Source organism: Pagrus major, chromosome 21 (genome assembly GCF_040436345.1).
Source record: "Pagrus major chromosome 21, Pma_NU_1.0".
Classification (NCBI taxonomy): domain Eukaryota; kingdom Metazoa; phylum Chordata; class Actinopteri; order Spariformes; family Sparidae; genus Pagrus; species Pagrus major.
In genome coordinates this window covers 18,775,176-18,795,706 of record NC_133235.1, presented here as the reverse complement: position 1 = coordinate 18,795,706, position 20,531 = coordinate 18,775,176, and the positions used below count along the sequence as shown (strand labels likewise).

At 38.1% G+C, this 20,531-nt stretch overlaps 2 protein-coding genes across 2 annotated transcripts; both read left to right on the top strand.

The window, feature by feature from the left end:
- The first annotated feature begins 245 nt into the window (after positions 1–245).
- On the top strand, positions 246–3,636 carry LOC141016853 (chemokine XC receptor 1-like). The gene has a single exon (XM_073491416.1). It carries the CDS (start codon positions 258–260, stop codon positions 1,305–1,307), a length of 1,050 nt encoding a protein of 349 aa, XP_073347517.1. The 5' UTR covers positions 246–257; the 3' UTR covers positions 1,308–3,636.
- Positions 3,637–4,166: 530 nt separating this feature from the next.
- LOC141017048 (chemokine XC receptor 1-like) lies at positions 4,167–6,207 on the top strand. The gene has a single exon (XM_073491667.1). The coding sequence runs from the start codon at positions 4,167–4,169 to the stop codon at positions 5,178–5,180; it is 1,014 nt and encodes a 337-aa protein (XP_073347768.1). The 3' UTR covers positions 5,181–6,207.
- Positions 6,208–20,531: the final 14,324 nt, after the last annotated feature.

Sequence of the window (20,531 nt, the reverse complement as noted above, 5' to 3'; positions counted from 1 at the left end):
TTTATTTATTTATTTATTTTTTGCTAGGGAAATCTTTGGCTTTGGGTCCCCACTTTGGGCAGCCCTACTAAAAGATAGATATGTCAAATAAAAGAGTGAGAGTGCCCCAAACAAAATGTGGTTCAGTTTCAAGACAGTGACAAATGAAGCTTTGACAGAAATCTGTGAAAAACACGTTTCCAATATAATCTCATCTGCCCTGTTTGATTTACCCCTCTAACAAAGCCTCTTTTAATTTTAGACTTGACTGAAAGAATATGGCTACATCTGAAGACTTTGCAGTTACAACTATTACAAGCATCGACACAACCACCGACTTTTACTACGAAAGTGACGAGTGCGACAAAACAAGCCTCATTGAGTCTGGAGCAATCTTCATCCCAGCGTTCTTCTCCATCGTGGTGATCCTCAGTCTGTTTGGCAACATCCTGGTCATTGTGATTCTGGTCAAGTATGAGAATCTCAAATCCATCACCAACACTTTCATCCTGAACCTGGCTGTATCCGATCTCTTCTTCACCGCAGGTCTGCCTTTCTGGGCCTACGACCACATGCATGGATGGATTTTTGGGTTATATCCATGCAAAATAGTCAGCTTTGTCTTCTATCTCGGCTTCTACAGCAGTGGCTTCCTTCTCATCCTGATGACTGCTCACCGTTACATAGCTGTCATGAATCCTCTGTCCGACATTGTGTCCACCAAAGGCTTCTACAGTGTCCTAGCATCTGTGGTCATTTGGGGACTGAGCGTACTGGTCACCAGTCCAGCCTTCATCTTCACCAAAGTCGACCAGAATCACTGTGTCTTTGAAAATTCTAACTGGAATTTGTGGGCAATCTACCAGCAAAATGCTCTCTTCATATTAAATTCAGTGGTATTCATTTTTTGCTATTCTCAGATCATTTGCAGGTTGCTGCGTCCCACTGCCCAAAGAAGAAAGAGCAAAACTTTAAAGCTCATTTTCGCTCTCGTGGCTGTTTTCTTTGTGGGCTGGGCACCTTACAATATAGTAATATTTCTAAAGTCTTTTTCTTTTTGGCCCCAACCACCTGCTGACTCAGCGGATGTAGTTAGAAGTTGTGAGATGACAAAACGACTGGATTATGCCTTTTACATCAGCCGACTTTTTGCCTTTTCACACTGCTGCCTCAACCCTGTGTTTTATGTGTTTCTGGGGGTTAAATTCAAGAACCACTTGAAGAAAATGCTGAAGAGCTGGGGCCATAACAACAACAGCAGCATCCCCAATAGGCAAAGTCGACTCACAATCATATCAGTAACAAGTGGCGAGGAGTTGTCGATGTAGTTAATATAAAGATCAAAAAATGTAGAAGAGAAGTAAAACTGGAACTTCCAAAACCTAATCCAAAATCCCTCTGACATTTGTAATAATGCAAGTACCATATTTACACAATCAAAAACTGTTGGTCAAATAAAAATTGGATATCGATTAATGTCTGTGGCTGACATGAACAAATACAGTCCAGGAAAAAAAACAAGGGTGGATAAACTCCATGCCAAAGTTTGTCCACCATGTCAGTGTCACATTTTGCCTCACCTCAGCAAGAAAAGAAGAGAAAGTTATCAATAATAAATATGATTTAAAGGAGACCAATTATGCTTTATCATTTCCCCCCTTTCCTTTAGTGTGTTAAACAGGTTCATGTGCATGTAAAAATCTTCAAAGATGAAAAGGTCAGAGTACGCACCAAATGAACCTTCTCTCTCTTCCCAACACTGCACCTGAAACACCTTGTCAGCAGTCCTGCCTTTAATTCCATGACTTTGTGACATCACACTATGTCACCATGTCACATATTTACATAATTTATGCCTAGTGGGTGGTTTGGCATGTAAGAATTGATTCAGCACAGCTGCTCTGTTGTTGTAAACGGTACTTACTCAGGCGTGTGTGAGCTGACCAATCAGAGGAAACTGGGTATTTGGGGAGAGGGGGCCTTAAAGAGACAGGAGCTAAAACAGAGCATGTCAGACAGACGGGGAATACGTTGCTACAAAACTGATGTGTTTGTTGAGCATTAAAGCATGTAAACCTATTCCAAAATGAAGTTATGAACCTGAAAATTAGCATAATATGTCTCCTTTTTAACTATGGATTAGACTTTCAAAATAAAGCTTGCTTAGAAAGATTCCAGCTGTCATTTGCAATTTAGTTTTATTTATTTTAGCAAAAGATCATGGTGCGTGACTTAATTGAACATTACTTAGTTAACTTACGTATATATGTTAAAATAAGTCAGTCTTGACTTTTGGTTTCACATGGCACATAGTCTCCTAGGTGAAAGTTGTCTGTTTGACCCATCAATCCCTCCCTACAAAGACTTTCTCACTTTTTGTACTATGCTCAGTACTACATTGTCATACACACGAGGCAAAACATGACACTGACACTGTATCCTCTAGTTGATCGGAGGGTCAATTACACACTTTGGGTTGAATATGTACATTTTCATCACTTCAGCAATATAATTATGCAAATGTAACTCAAGTATAATTGTCATATTTCAGTCACTGCAGGTATATGTGTGTTTATGTCTCAGCCAAACTGTATTTTGTAGTTATGTACAAGTGCCACAAGATGGCAGTAGCTACATTAGAAGTACAGCGCAAGTCACTAAATTTCCTGCAAATGTTTCACGATAAAGCCTTTTGAAGAAATGAAGGGATTCTGTCCACTGGAATTGTGTTTAAGGGGCTACATTTAACAATTTGTAGCAATTAACTTTTATTATTTGCCTCTTTTCGTCTCCACTAACAGAAGGCAACAGTAGCTAATGTTAGTTTAGAAATGGAGTCCGCTAACGTAAACTAATGCTTCCACAGAGCCCCTTTAATAGTATAATGCATTAATAAAGAATCAACAGTGCAAATAGGCCACTGTTTGAGGAAATACAGTTACCAAAAATCCAGGCTTGTAACAGTATGTTGGGATGGTTGGTTCAGAATTTCATGCAAGCAACATGAATCCATGCATGCATCCTTCTTTGTGTAAGAAAAGTTCAGTCTGTTAGTAGTGTTATATAGGTGTGAGAACACTTTCTTGGCAGGAATTATGCCTCTTATTACCGATTGATGTAAATACCACAACCTGTCCGAGTATTGCTGCTGACCACATGCATCCGTTTATGGCCAGAGTCTATCCATCCTCTAATGACTCATGTCATAGAGCACACATCACATCTGGAATGCATTCATCCCAGATCTTAAAAAGAGTGGCCTACCCATATCCATGCAATGGTCACTGAGTGCGTGAGGCTTTTATTTTACAACAGTGATACATAATGTACAGTGTTTCATTAATGATTTCGTCAACTTTTGTCTAGTAGTTTCCAATCGAACTGTGCTGTTGTTAAAGAATAATGAACCCTGTATTGCTGTGTTAATACAGTATGCAAGTGATTTTGAATGCATGTTGATAAAATGATTATACATTGTACTTCAGATAAAAAACTGTATGTGATTTACCTTGATTAACTGCATTTAACATTTTCATATCAATCATTTTAATCTATATTTTCACCTTTAACATGTCATGGGAGTCATGCTATCTATGCTGGAAATTATAATACTTTTTGATCATCAGAATTTTTTTGTAATATATATATAAATATGTACATTTTTGCTTTAACATGATAATTTTGTCATCATCATCATTATTTCCATGCTTGACAATAAACTAAAAATCACCCAATTTAAGATCTGGAGTGTCTCTGTTTTGAATAGTGAGCAACCCTCACTGCTCCTTCTGGATAAAAGCCAAACCTCTTTTTTTTTAATTCAAAGTACCTTCATGCTTAAACTTGAAGACTGATGAAACACTGCTGACTTAATGTGAAAATAAAAAGAGGAACTATTGGTTTGCACTTCTACATCAAGACCTTTCTTTCACAGTGCAAGTCAGCCGAGGACGTTACAGGCATTGTTCAGGGTAAGTTGCTTCTCACTTACTGTAACTGCTCTCCTTATTTTTAACCGTAACATAACCTACTTAGTACTCAATTGCTCACCATATTGAAATTATTTAGAAGGAAATCTTTGTTTTGAAATGAAAAATTGCTGGAAAGTTGGAGACGTGCTCAGCCCTGAGTACACTTTGTCAAATTTATTTTGTACTTTTGTTTCCTAGAAAACCTACAACTCCACAATGGGCGATGGAGGTGTGGACTACGACAATGAAGTGGTGTATTATTGTGAGGAGATTGACTTTGACACCGTCAGTGGTGCCATCTTCATTCTGATCTTCATCTTCAGTGTCATAGGCAACATCATCCTCGCATGTGTTCTTTTCATCTACGAGAAGATGAAAAATGTCACAAATCTTTTCATCCTGAACCTGGCCTGCTCCGATTTGGTCTTCACCTTCACACTTCCATTCTGGGCCGTCTATTACCTGCACCACTGGGTATTTGGTGACTTTGTCTGCAAATTTGTGACTGCAGCAAATTTTCTTGGTTTGTACAGTAGCATCATTCTGCTGACTGCCATGACTGTGGATCGCTTCATAACAGTGGTGCTGCACAACTGGCCAGGCAGCCAGCTAAAGAGGCAGAGGTGTGCTATAGCCGGCTGTGCAGCTGCCTGGGTCATCAGCATTGGTGCATCTGTGAGTGATGCTGTCAAAGTACAGGTGGAAACCTACTGGGACAATCGTTCGTACTGTGAGGCTACTTCTGATAGCTCTGATGTCAACCTGGGATATTATCTCCAAGTGTCACTGCTCTTCTTCCTCCCATTTGCCATCATTGTTTTCTGCTATTCTGCCATCCTCAAGACCGTTCTGCAGGCTTCAAACAGGAAAAGGTACAGGCCTGTAGTGGTGATGTTTTGTATCATTGCAGCCTTCTTCATCTGCTGGGGTCCTTACAATATTTTGATTTTCATCCAGGCTTTTTATGAACCCCGGGGCTGTAATGCGAAGGAACGCATATACATTGCCCATTCTATTTTTCGTATACTTGCTTTTTCTCACTGCTGTATGAATCCTCTGCTGTATATGCTCTCTCAAAAGTTACGAAGACATCTTTTGCAACTTCTACGCTGCCAGAAAGCCCAGAGAAAGAGCACAGACAAGGGCGCTGGCCAGAACACTTCTGTTATTCAGAATGCAGCTTTTATTGCACAAAACTCTGCCGTGATACTGGAACTACCCTCAAAATAGACTTTCACTTTCGAAATGAGACATTTATCCAAATCTGTAAATGCTTCAACGCAATACTGTTTTTTCAAAATGTATTTTATGTTTGATTTTGGTAACACTTTATTTTGCAGGTCTGAAAATGTCATTACTCCCTAATTACCACAATAATGAATTATGATAATACCATCTAAATCAACCAGAAATGATAGTAATTTGTACATAATGTCAACGAAATTTGCAGACCGGTAAAATGAAGTATTACCTTAATTTTTATGTTTTGAATAGTTCCTTAAAAATATGTGGGTCTACTTGGGTCTATTTTTACATAAAATGTGCCAGATCTATGATGAATATGTGTAAAAAAGAAGCAAAAGTAAAACATCTAACCAATGATGTCTGCAAATGGTTTCACTGCTGCACTTTCTCAGCCCTGATGAATGCCCACTGCTGCTGTTCCTGTAATGTTTATGAATAAAGCTAAGCTGGAATCTAGTTCAGCTGTTTTCACTTCTGTTTTTCATGTTGTGCCATAGCAGAATGGGCTGGAGGAAAATACTTGCACAGCAAAATTTTGCTGTGCAAGTATTTTCCTTCAGGAAAAGTGCCAGACAGATTAACTAAATGAGACAAGGAATAAACAGTTACTGAAAAAACAAAGAGCAGTAACTGAGTGCATGTCTAAGGTCGGGGATTTATTTATTTTTTTAATCTCTTTGCATTATGTTACGGGATATCTATTCATTAATTGTTGATTAAATGAAATGAGATTTCATAATGAAAATACAAGAATGTGGAATCAAATTCTGAGAATTTACTGAAATTAAAAAACATTAAATAAAAGTATGGCTACGACAACATGAAGAAAGAATGAGAATATTGAGAGAGAGTTGAATAAAACTTGAGAATATGAAATTAAATTGATAATGCTGAATAGATTAACCTTGTACTGTATGTATGCATGTATGCATGTATGATAATGAGGTGTTTGCTGTGAACTTGCTTTTCTGAACAAACATACAAACAAATAAAGAAGCTGTTTACAAAGTTGACAAAGAATATATTGTTATTTGCTGATGCCAAATAAAAATCATGAGAGTTGGAGAAATGTTTTCTTTTTTTATTTACTGCTAACATCGTCCATTATCTGTTTAATATAAAAGGTTTATGACTGTCATGCAGCGGCCATATTATCATTCTCATTATCAGATTGCGGCCACCATATTTCTCAATGGCTCACTAATGCAGATTCATTGTGGGCTAATTATGACCTGTGTGCAAATATGAGACAAAATATGGAGTCATTATGAGATATTTCAGCTTTTGATTCAGTTTCCTTAGTTGTCCATTATTTTTTTTCTCTTAACCCTTGTGCGGTCTTAACTTCCTGTATACACTGGTTGTCTTAGGGGTCAAAAATGACCTGCCTCCATTAAACCCATAATATTGAGGAGCTTTATTGTATTTTCAACCCAAAATCTTTTTTGCATTAAGAAACAACTTGTTACCCATCACACACTATATAAATGTCTGAGTTTTCTCTTTTCACAGTGTAGAAAGACTGCATTTAGTCTGTGAATACCATTCGTTTTTATTTCAACATACTTGTTATAATTGTTTTCTGTGTAGTTTGTAGTTTGTGTAGTAGAGGTTTAACATTGTTATTATTATTACTAAAGGCGCGGCACAGGTGTACAGATAATATTTTAGCAAAAGATTATATTATAGTACCCTGTATAAGTGGCAGAAATGGGCAGAAAGTAGTTTCGAATGCACTTTATTGAAGGGAAACAGCATTCTTGCAAACAGTGATATAATCTTAGGGCGCGTTCACACCAGCCTTGTTTAGTCCGGTTAAACCAAACCCTTGAGCGTTTGCCCCATGGTGCAGTTTGTTTGAGTCGGTGTGAATGCTCCCCTCGAACTCTGGTGTGGACCAAACAACCGCACCCTGGTCCGCCTCGTAGAGGTGGTCTCGGTCCGCTATCAAGCGAACTCCAGAGCGGATTATTTCTGGTGTGTACAGTAGCCTATAGGGGCATTCATTCATTCATTCATTCATTCATTCAAGGAGATGCATGGATTCTATAAACAAGAGCTGCTTTTATGATGAGCCAACTTTGTGATTTTTACACGTTTGTGATTGTCTGCTTCCCTCACTGGTCCTGCTTGTGTAGACAAAACGTCATGGTAGGCCCTCATTATAGCCTGTCGTCTGCTCCTGTACGATCATCGGATCGCATAGCGTCTTCGGCGAAATGCATGGATCAAGACATTATTTAATGCCCGCTGCTCTATGAGGCGTTCATACGCGCGGTCCATTGAAGTTTGCGTGTAAGCGCTCCAGATCAGCACTAATGTAAAAAGTAAGCAGACGCTCCATGATGTACAGTAGGCTACTGATCTGATGTACAGATTTGCTGTCTACCCGCCTAAACAGTTTGACCAATAACAGAAGGGCGTTGCAGCCATGTGAGTTTTGTTTACAGACTTTGGACTGTTTGAGTTTGGCCTTTGTGAACGCAAACCGGACCGACTCAAAATTGAAACAATGTATCATCCTCGCGTTGGTTCGGATCAAAACACGGACCTTTCACGGACCTTTAGGTGTGAACCCGACCTTAGATAGGAATCCAACTTCAAAAACCTGTAAACACCTGCTAAGAGTCCTATGTAGGCACGCAGGTCAGTGTCATCCACCTTCTTCCATTCATCACCATATCTATGGAATCCCTCCATATTTGTCATCTCCAGGATGATTTTCTTGATGGTTGGTGAGATGAACATGAGGAAAGTTGAGGCGATGTCTTTTGCATGGGCTGCTGCATATGTTGTGGGCCCTGGGGTCATCTTTATGATATTTTGTGATGCCCTTCTGCCCTGGTCATTGAATGGTGATGAAGACCATGTTATTTTGCCATTCTTCAACAAAAATGTCTCTCTTTCAGTCTGGGGAAATTCTTCCTCCTCTGAAGAGGATGCATCGTGGTCTGGGTTGTATTCTTCCCCATCTTACTCTTCAGATACCTCCTCCTCCTCTTCCTCTTCTATCTCTTGTTCTTCCTGGTTTGAAAAAATCAATCAGTAGCACTATTCTCTCTCTCTCTCTCTCTCTCTCTCTCTCTCTCTCTCTCTCTCTCTCTGTCTCTCTCTCTCTGTGTGTGTGTTTTGTTTGTAAACGAGTCAAGTGTAGGGTCGTGGAGAGGTTACACCTGGACCTTACACCTGCACCCGATCTCAAACAGTAGCAAAAAATCTCAATGTGTGTGTGTCTGTGTGATTTTATGTGGTGTGCAATTTACTTTGAAGGTGATTTTAACTGGTGGGTCAAAAATGACCCTAAGATAATGTTAATTTCTCAGGTAACAATGCATGGATCTTGATGGGGAAAAAAAATTCAGGTATGCTTAGGTGGCTGGTATCTATGACTGAGTACAATTTGATGTGGATCCTAGATCTGGTGGGCTTAAATTATAATTAAGCAGTTATGGGGTTTATGGTGGTTTAAAAATTATGAGTGATATGGGGCTGTAGGGTTTGATATTGGATTAGGCTTGATTGAATTAAAGGGGACTGTTGAACGACTGAAGAGTGTCATTGTAGTTATTTATTCATTCCTTCATGTGAGAGTTGTGCACAAATATAAAATGTATTCTGAAGCATTGTGAGGAATTAACGTCATATCCTTCCCACACTGAGAGTGGTCTCAGCAGAACTTGTGGTTAATGTGGTGCATCTACTGAAGCGATATAAGCAGAAAGTGTGGGAACATGTTTTACTGTCATGGAAATACCAGCAGATGTATGATCTGTTACACCATCTACTGCCATCCTACGATTTAGGCCATCAAAAGTATTATCTGTAAATTATCTCTTATTGCTTATAAATTCTTCTATGAGAACTAATTAATATAAGTTGTTAAAGGGATGTTTTTATGTGTGTTTCACATTCACATGTTTCAAAGCAGTTAATATTATTCTATGCAAGCCTGTGCTGTGTGTTGTGTACGGATATGTTGTGTTTTCTATGATTTCAATCTGTTTGGGGCATAATTGTGCAAATCTTAATAATACAATTTAAGATGGAATATTGGTGTGTGTTTCTCTGCACATTTCCTGTTTAAACAAGTGTTACATCATGCATCATCTACGAACACATACTGGACACCATTTTGTACCTTTCCACTCCTTATTCATGTCTACCTGCCCGCAGGAGTCTTCATTAAACTTGGTGCCAGAAGACTTTATCCTGACTGTCGCATCGTCTTTTTGCTGACTGTCTAATTCTGGATGAGAAAGCCATTACGTGGACAGTGTATCTTCATTTCTTCAGGATTCAGAGCTTTAGTCACTTCCTAAAGAAACAGCAACAAGTACAATGGAACAGCAACAGTCCACAACAATGGAAGGCCTTGTCACTGAATACATTGACTACTGTGGCTATGACCCTGACTTTGACTTTGACAATGAAATCAGAGTGAAGAAACCTTTCTGTCATCTCTTCCACTCTGTGTGCTTAATCATCATCTTCTGCATCAGCGTACGTGGAAACAGCTTCCTCATGTGGGTTCTTCTGAGGGGACCAGCTTGGAAGACCACACCTGGCATCTGGCATCTGCAACTTACAATGTCTGACCTATGCCTCACTTTGACCCTGCCTTTTAAGGCCTACCGTATGCTCCATAACCTGATCTTTGAGGGCTGGACCGAGAGAGTATTTATAGGGGCTTTTTTTCTGGGGCTGCACAGCTACATGTTGATCCTCACTACCATCACATTGTGTCATTATGTTGCTGTGATGCATGCTTCGTGTTTGTCTGCACAGGCCCACCAAAAATGCTGTGTCCTAATGGCTAGCATTGTGATATGGCTGGTATGTGTTGCTGCAAGCATTAGGGTGTCACTTCCACTATCATTTACTACATTCCATGTTCAAAACGCTGTGCGCATTGGCCTTTTCTTTCTCGTACCGTTCATTATCATTACATTCTGCTGTGTCCATATGTGGATAACTATCAAACTGTGCGGGGCAAACAGACATCACCAGGCTTTAAGATTGAGTTTGGGGATAATTGTTATGTTTTTTGTTAGTCTGGTACCATACAATATCACACTCTTTATAGACTACTTGATGGTGATCGATGTTCTGGAAAACACAAACGAAATGTACTATGCAAGGTGTATTATTTACACACTGCCTTACTTCCACTGCTGCTTGAACCTGCTGCTCCATGTTGTATTTGGAGCCCAAAGGTCTAGGAGGCATCTCCCTGTGCCATGTAGCACTTCATCCCGGGGGGGTGGGGGTGGGGGGTTGAGACGATAGTCAACCTCAATACAGCGGCAGCCATCTCTCTAAATGATGCCTCAGCGTGACCAACAAACATTTATATTTGTCTAGAGTCTTTTAAACATGAGAACAGTCTAATTGACCACACTGAGCCAATCTTTATGATAAGAAGTAATTACTTGCAAATCTCAATCATGACTGTTTGCAAAGCCTCATCCTCTTTTGTCAGGTGTTTCTATGTCTATCATATGCCTGTCATATCATGGCAGTTTACAACCATGCAAGATTTAAAACTCTAAATTCAAATTTCTTAAACAATGTGTCCATGGTAGACTGAAGCAAGTTAACATCAGTATCCTCATTTTTAGACGCCGTCTAAATTGATGACTGTTACAAGCCTAGAATGGATCAATTGTAGCAAGCTTTCTAATTAAGCTAACGGTAGCTTCTTGAGCTGGTTGAAAACATCATCTCTGGTTGACTTTTTAACAGTTCAATTGAATCATTTTTAAAACAAAGTCTCATAAAAGTGGTTTTAAATATGCATGGTTGCACGCAGATAACATGGAAATAAAGAATTGCATAACCTGCTAAACTGTTATTGAAGACAAACATTTTTTGTTTTTGGCAGATGTAGAACATTTTTCAGGTACTTTCTTTAACGCTGCGAGATTTTAGTTAATTTCTCAGGTAACAATGCATGGATCTTGGTGGGAAAAGACATCAGGTATGCTTAGGTGGCTGGTATCTATGACTGAATACAATTTGATGTGGATCCTACATCTGGTGGTCTTAAATTATAATTAAGCAGTTATGGGGTTTATGGTGGTTTAAAAAGTATGAGTGATATGGGGCTGTAGGGTTTGATATTGGATTAGGCTTGATTGAATTAAAGGGGACTGTTGAACGAAAGAAGAGTGTCATTGTAGTTATTTATTCATTCCTTCAAGTGAGAGTTGTGCACAAATATAAAATGTATTCTGAAGCATTGTGAGGAATTAACGTCATATCCTCCATACATTGAGTGATCTCAGCAGAACGTGTGGTTAATGTGGTGCATCTACTGAAGCGATATAAGCAGAAAGTGTGGAAACATGTCTTACTGTCACGGAAATACCAGCAGATGTATGATCTGTTACACCATCTACTGCCATCCTTTGATTTAGGCCATCAAAAGTATTATCTGTAAGTTATTTCTCATTGCTTATAACTTCTTCTATGAGAACTAATGAATATAAATTATTCATGGGATGTTTTAAAGTGTATTTCACATTCACGTGTTTCATAACAGTTAATATTATTCTATGCAAGCCTGTGCTGTGTGCTGTGTATGGATATGTTGTGTTTGCTATGATTTCAATCTGTTTGGGGCATAATTGTGGAAATCTTAATAATACAGTTTAAGATGAAATATTGATTTTGGTTTCTCTGCACATTTCCTGTTTAAACAAGTGTTATATCATGCATCATCTACAAACACATACTGGACACCATTTTGTATCTTTCCACTCCTTATTCATGTCTACCTGCCCGCAGGAGTCTTCATTAAACTTGGTGCCAGAAGACTTTATCCTGACTGTCGCATCGTCTTTTTGCTGACTGTCTAATTCTGGATGAGAAGGCCATTACGTGGACAGTGTATCTTCATTTCTTCAGGATTCAGAGCTTTAGTCACTTCCTAAAGAAACAGCAACAAGTAAACAATGGAAGGTCTTGACACTGAATTCAATGACAGTTTCTACTATGACCTTGACCCTGACTTTGATGTTGATGATGAAATCAGAGTGAAGAAACCTTTCTGTCATCTCTTCCACTCTGTGTGCGTAATCATCATCTTCTGCATCAGCGTACCTGGAAACAGCTTCCTCATGTGGGTTCTTCTGAGGGGACCAGCTTGGAAGACCACACCTGGCATCTGGCATCTGCAACTTACAATGTCTGACCTATGCCTCACTTTGACCCTGCCTTTTAAGGCCTACCGTATGCTCCATGACCTGATCTTTGAGGGCTGGACCGAGAGAATATTTATAGGGGCTTTTTTTCTGGGGCTGCACAGCTACGTGTTGATCCTCACTGCCATCACGTTGAGTCATTATGTTGCTGTGATGCATGCTTCGTGTTTGTCTGCACAGGCCCACCAAAAATGCTGTGTCCTAAAAGCTAGCATTGTGATATGGCTGGTATGTGTTGCTGCAAGCATTACGATGTCAGGTACAGTATCATTTACTACGATCCATGTTAACCTCGCCGTGCGCTTTGGCCTTTTCTTTCTCGTACCGTTCATTATCATTAGATTCTGCTGTGTCCATATGTGGATAACTATCAAAATGTGCGGGACAAACAGACATCACCAGGCTTTAAGATTGAGTTTGGGGATGATTGTTGTGTTTTTTGTTAGTCTGGTACCATACAATATCACAGCCTTTATAGAGTACTTGATGGTGATCGATGTTCTGGAATATACAAACGAAATGTACTATGCAAGGTGTATTATTTACACACTGCCTTACTTCCACTGCTGCTTGAACCCGCTGCTCCATGTTGTATTTGGAGCACAAAGGTTTAGAAGGCATCTCCCTGTGCCATGTAGCACTTCATCCCGGAGGGGAGATGAGAGTTACAACCTCAATACAGTGGCAGCCATCCCTCCAAATGATGCCTCAGTGTGATATAATAATAATATAATAATATAATAATAATAACAGAGTTTAAGATGGAAAATTGATTTTGGTTTCTCTGCACATTTCCTGTTTAAACAAGTGTTACATCATGCATCATCTTCAAACAGCTACTGTACCCCATTTTGTATCTTTCCACTCCTTATTCATGTCTACCTGCCCGCAGAACTCTTCATTAAACTTGGTGCCAGAAGACTTTATCCTGACTGTTGCGTCGTCTTTTTGCTGACTGTCTAATTCTGGATCTGGAACAGACATCACCAGACTTAAAGATTGAGTTTGGGGATAATTGTTATGTTTTTTGTTAGTCTGGTACCATACAATATCACACTCTTTATAGACTACTTGATGGTGATCAATGTTCTGGAATATACAAACGAAATGTACTATGCAAGGTATATTATTTGCACATTGCCTTACTTCCACTGCTGCTTGAACCCGCTGCTCCATGTTGTATTTGGAGCACAAAGGTATAGGAGGCATCTCTCTGTGCCATGTAGCACTTCATCCCGGAGGGGAGACGATAGTTACAACCTCAATACAGTGGCAGCCATCCCTCCAAATGTTGCCTCAGTGTGACCAAACATGAAAAGCTTCTTGAGCTGGTTGAAAAACATCATCTCTGGTTGACTTTTTAGCAGTTCAATTGAATCATTTTTAAAACAAAGTCTTATAAAAGTGGTTTTAAATATGCATGGTTGCACGCAGAAAACGTGAAAATAAAGAATTGCATAACCCTGCTAAACTGTTGATGAGGACAAACATGTTTTGTTTTGGCAGATGTAGAACATTTTTCAGATAACATCGGCTGGTTGTTGGAGTTTTTACTTCCCCTAAATCTATTAAAGAGCAGGACAGAGTTGCTAACGTTAGCCTAAACTCTGATAGCATCCAGGACCAGCAGTGAGTAGCCTAAATAGGCTACAACAAAATGGATCAGCCAGTTTCAACTAGTTTTTTTTTTCTTAAGCCCTATATTTAGGTAATTATAGCTAATTATATGCTCTTTACCTTGGAAATAAAACTTTAGGATAGTATTGTAGATTGGATAGTAAGCTAGTAAGCTGGACAAGCTAATGATTGCAGCTTATGTTAGAGCAAACACTGTTTTCTCCATCTTCACACTTTTTCCTCTTGCGTTTCTGCTTTTGTCAAAACAAAAAAGAAAATGCTGAACACACGGAGCAAGCCGAGGCTTTCCTATGGTTGTTAAACTATAATTGGACAATTGGGGGAGGAATTAGTCAATTACAAGAGACAGGAGAGAACAAGCAGAAACAAGAAAACTGATGAATCATGTGTCTTGTAGATTGTGTTAGAGATAAACTGACAAAGTGCAAGAAAAGACAGGAAGCAGCAGAAGGGATATTTTGTGGTTTTTGAAATTTTGGCTTGTGAGAAACAGAAAGAGTCTGTTAAACCAATCAAAAAAATGTGGACGCAAAGTGATGCAGAAAAAAAGGCACTAAAGTTTTATATAATTAAAGTTACTTCATTTTAAATGATGATGGAACAGCAGCATAACTCAATATCTTTTAAAACAACTGTCTCAATTTAATCAATTCTTAAGATCACCTTGTTGTGATGACTTTACTGCACTGAATAACTTAACCCACAAGATGGCAACAAAAATGAATGGAAGTAAGGCTGGTGTTGATTTCTTTTTTTTTAATATTATTTGTACACTTTTGTGCATTAAATTCATATTTCAGTACAGCTGTAAGGTATATTTTGTGTTTTCATGTTTGTGCATTTTCTTTTCTTTCATATTTTATACAGCCAGTGATACAAAAAGCAAAAAAAACAAATAAAAAAACCACACAAAAACAAAACAAAAACAAAAGCTATATCTACATGTTTGTCCATACACGTCCACACATATAGGTACGTGTTTGAACATGCATATTCGAAAATGTTATGTGCTTTCATTAATGCCTACTTATAGATTAACTAAGAGCTCTGTTAATTAAATCATGTCAAGGTAACTGGACAGATGTGGAGGGGAAAAAATTTACTAAATAATCAAAGGTATGTGTGTGTGTGTGTGTGTGTGTGTGTGTGTGTGTGTGTGTGTGTGTGTTTCTGAGGATATCTATGTAAATGTCTTTACATCAATTATAAAAAGAGAAAATAATTGTAACTATGAAAGTACTAGCACAGAGTAGACAATTTACTGTAACCTGTAATCCAACTGTATTATAAGAAAGACTTTCGCTGATACCATGCATACTGTAAATGATTAACATCTTAAAAGCACAATATTTAATCCAAGTCTAATCCAGAAATCTTTTCATTTTTTATTTTTTTACATTTGCTGTGTGTTGTTTATGTTTCATGTTACAATTATGTATTATTTTATATCAAATTGTATTTATAGATAAAACTTGCCTATGTTTTAAATTATGATTAATTTCACACTTGAGCATTTTTGCTCCAAAAATGAAAGATTAGGCCTTATAAAGTGAAATAAATATATTCCCAGGACATTGTTTTTGCTTGCAAACTGTACGTTAAACAATAATACGACATATCGGATGTTATATATCTGTCCACAGCTGTTAGGTCTCTGTCTTCATATGTGTAAGTACCAATTAACCATGCAATGTTCCTTGTGCACCCACTGTAACTGCAAATAAAGCAATTCTGAATCTGCTTAATTTATGTCCTCTTCTTCTTTTTCTTCTGCATATTGTGACCTTGTCTATGTGACACAGAATAAACAAATTAGCCCTCAGCAGCAGGATCAATATACCAGACTGCATATCCTGTGTCATATGTCATATGTGATTAAAACTCACAACCGTCCGTGTGCTTTTGGTTGCTCTTCTTTAAAATGACGCGAGCCAGAAATTTCACTTGTAAAGTCATTTAGCTGTATTATTTCGGTAATTAAAATATTTCACAAAGCTTTTTTTTTTTTTTTGCTCCTCTTCTGTGGTCCAAATGTTTTAACTCTATTATATATGATGTGTTTCTCCAGAGCCCTGTCAGTGTACTTGAACATGGATGAGTAGCGCAGCCCTGATGGCTCCACGGGGGGTCCAGAGAAGAGTGTATTGGGACAGCTCAGTGGGCCACTGTAACAGCACTCATATCTGTCTCAGGGGGTAGATTAAGCTTAATTAACTAAACCATCCAGCACGCTTGGATGAATGGATACAAGTCAAGGGCAGAGCAGTCACGGGTGTACTCACACATTCTCTGGCAGGCACTGAGAAAGGGTTTGTGCCGAATTTTATCTGTTTGTGTGTAATACAGCAACATATTGGATACTGTAGCTGTAGTTGTATGTACAAATCAGTATAACAATGATCTGTATTTAGTCTGTGAGGTGTGTTTATGCAGTCAGTAAACAAATAACACCAGTGACCTATAAACCTGCCACCCCACTCACTATCTTGCATATAGTTCCTCATACCATGACAGTTTATGAGTGTTCACAAACAGGTTTTGGAGAAGGAAGTGATCAAACCTCTGTTAAGTCTCAATCTTACCTTGTTGTGGATCGTCGGATGGTGGTGAAAGGTCTCAAAATTTTTTATTTATTTTTTAATACGTATAACTGAGGCACAGTAATGAGGCTAGCGGGCCACGAGGTTAGACAATGCCACCTGGAGTTAAGAGTCCCTACGTAAATGAAAAATAAAGGTTGATATATTCTCCCTACATGTATTGGTAACAAAGTGGTAGAAAGACGTGGATTTTTACTTTAGAAGAGCAATTTATTGACTATCAAGCATTAAAAAAATCAGGTTTAGAGCATTTTATTTATTAAAACATAATAAAATCGTAGACCCTAAAGAAGAGCCAAATGTTAAAGGAAAAGTTCACCCAAAAATGAAAATTTGGTCATTTGCATGTTGTAGCATTATCCTAAAAAACTGAAACTTTAAAAAAAATCTAAAACACAACTACAAAATACATTAAATGACTCCGTGCAGCTTGTCAGGTGTAATCCAAGTCTCCAGACGCCCAGAGATCCCAAATAACTTATTTTTAAAGCTGAAATCTTTACTGAAGCTGCTAAGCTAAAAGCATTAGCATGCACCCTATCTGAAGTGGCTTGACCGCACATCAAGGTTGTAAATATTGTCTTTCTTTAAGATACTTGGATTATGTCCGACGAGCCTTAATGTTTTAAAACAAATCATCTACAACAACATCTACTTCAGTTGTTTAAGAGAGTACTGCAATGCTGTTTTTCTGTGAAGCTCCAGAAATGTTTTGTGGACTGCAACACTTCATCCAACTTTCCATCAGTATGAGGGTGAGTCGATAATGACTGAATTTGGAGTTTTGGGTGAACTTATCTTTTAATGCAAAATTGCCACGGACGCTGACGAAGATTTGATCAGTCAATAGTAAAACACTTCTGTCTTCTGTCTACAAGTAGGCCCTGACACCACCACAGACACGTATGCACTGTCACCTAAATACAACAAAACCACACGAGAGTGACTGAGTTGAAAGAGCACGCAGTTTCAGTCACATCACACCACCACAAGCAGCGATAAACGAAGGTCCAATCATGCAGGAAAAACTGCAGAATGTTAGCAAACCCTAAAGATTTGCACCAACATTTCCTTGATCCCTTCACCCATTAGCTGGGCCTAATACAAATCCACGTGTAAATCAAGGCACAGAGAACAGCACAGTAGCATGCAGGCAAAACATTAGAAAACCAGTTAGTACACATAGTACAAGGCTTACTAAATAGCTCACAGTTTAGAGGTTATTTTTGGCAAACCAGATCTAATAAAATTAAATAATATGCAGGAAGTTTATTGTAAGAATTAAAAACATCAAACACACAAGAGAAAAGACCAAACTAAACAAAAATATAACAGAGAACCCACCCTACAGAACTCATAGAAAAGACAATCTGAGGCATATCATTTCTTATCTTCAAGCCAGAATCTTTCTCCCCAGATCATTTTCTTAGCAAATGATGTTGTTGTTCAATCCTGTTTTTAGCCACAAGCTAAACAGCTGTTGATGTTTTCTTATGTAGTCTCTGCTACTAGCCCTCCCTGGCCCTAACACTCACTCCCTGCTCTTCTTTTCTCCGGGGCAACTCAGCCTCCTTTTTCACATCGATATCTCCCCTTTAATTTCAGCATCTATAACGATAATTACTCCAACCATATGTGAATTTAATTGATGCCTTGCAAATGTGTGAACATGTGTGTGTGTGTGTGTGTGTGTGTGTGTGTGTGTGTGTGTGTGTGCTTTGTGCATATTGCTAATAAAGTTAATCTGGACTGTCAAGGAAAATGCATGCAAATCGATTAAGTGCGTCAGCCTTATTGTTACAAACAACTGTTTTAGTGAACAAATATAGATGACTTAATCCTCGTACGACATACACTGGCATGTTTGACACTCTGCTAATGCACCTCATCCTGATTGAATTTGTCATGGGAATATTGTGTTTTAAAAAAGGATTAGATTGCATGTTTAACACACACTCTGACCTCGCACATGAATGCAACACATCTTTGTTTTGCTCAGTCATCAATACAGGAGGCTGATGTGTTCATTCTTAAAAAGAAAAAAAATGTGTATTTGATAGACGATGGATTAAAAAAAACACCTCTCATGCTGCAGCTTGGCCTTTATTTTGCCACTGCAGTGCTACATTTCTCCACTAGAGGGGACATGGGTATTGGCATAATACTGTCTGTGTCATTATTACTGGGCCACATTATTGATAATAATCTGATGTAGTTTCCTCATCAGCCATGAAAAATGAAGACAGAGATGTATTATCTTCTAAACTAACAAAATCCCTACTAAAGAGCTAAATAGATGTACTGCTTTGAATAAATATTTCCATGTTTCTGCTGTTTATATCTGCTTTTGTTTTTTGATTCAGCAACTTTTTTTGCTGTTACTGTGTTTTCAAACACAAATGTTCACCACAAAGAACAAATGCAGCCTGTCTCTGCATATCCCACACCACCATGTCTCTATATTTTAGGGTCGTCCTCCTCTACTTACCTGCTGTTGTCAGATAGAAAAACACAGTGATTAACTACCATGGAGACTTAATTAACAAATCAAACATCTGGATATTCAGACTAGGCCTACTGCAAAGGCTTAGCTGCCTCTTGTAAGACTGGCCATTTGATGTATCAAACAGTGCGTCCTGATGTTTCGTGCTAAATTTTTCCCATCTGGCTTGTTTTGTATCTTTATTTTTTAATTTTTTTTTTTAACATCTCTCACTTTGCAACTTTCACTTTTAATGTTGCTTATTTGCAAGTATTTCATGCAACTTTTTTGGTTACTTTATGAAGGACAACAATTTGAAAAGAATTGTAGGCAAGGAAAAGGCCCTTGAGACAGCATAACATATGACAATAAGACACAACATAGCAATACATAACATTTCAGTAAATAGATTTACACTAGAAACATAAAATGGGAATGTATCTAAAATTCATGTGGCCAAAAAAGACACACAAGTCCTCCAGAAGCTGACATGTTTGTATCTCCATGGTATTTTTATGATCCAGATAAGGGGATGGATCCAGGATCTTTTTTCTCACTTTCTTTAACATTGCAAGCTTGGGCATTTTTTGAATTATGCGTGGATCCTGATGAAAAAAATCTGAACTAAGGTATTTGGTATCTATTACTGAGAACCAACGGAGCCTTACTGAATGCCATTCTAGTGTTATGTTATGTTATGTTATGTTGTGTACCTTTTTTCAACATTTTCGTTCATTTCTTAGGAAATAATACATTGATCATGATTAAAAAAAATCAGCCATATTTAAGCAGCTAGTATCTATGAGGGAGTACAATTTGATGCAGATCCAAATAAAGATCCAGATCTACTGGATTTAAAAATGTTTTGTTTGATATTGGATTAGTCTTGATTGAATTAAAGGAGACTGTTGGGTCTTGGCGGAGGTCTGTGCTCTACTGAGTGCCACTCTCCTTGTTTTTCTTCACATCATGTATAATTCTCACATCAGATGTTGCAGTTCTGGGCAGAATTGTCAAGAAATAACACAAGTACCATTACATAACATAACCTAACATGACATAACACATCACTAAACAGCATAACATAACACAACATAAAAAAAGTATCACAACATAACATAAAATAACACAACATTACATAGTACAACATGACACAACACAACATAACATAACACACAACATTACATAGTACACATCATAATATAGTACAAAATGACGTAGCACAACACAACGTAACGTAACACACGATAACATAGTACAACATGATACAACACAACAACACATCAGATGTTGCAGTTCTGGGCAGAATTGTCAAGAAATAACCCAACACAACACAACATAACATAACATAACATAACATAACACATCACTAAATAGCATAACATAACACAACATAAAATAATACACCATAACA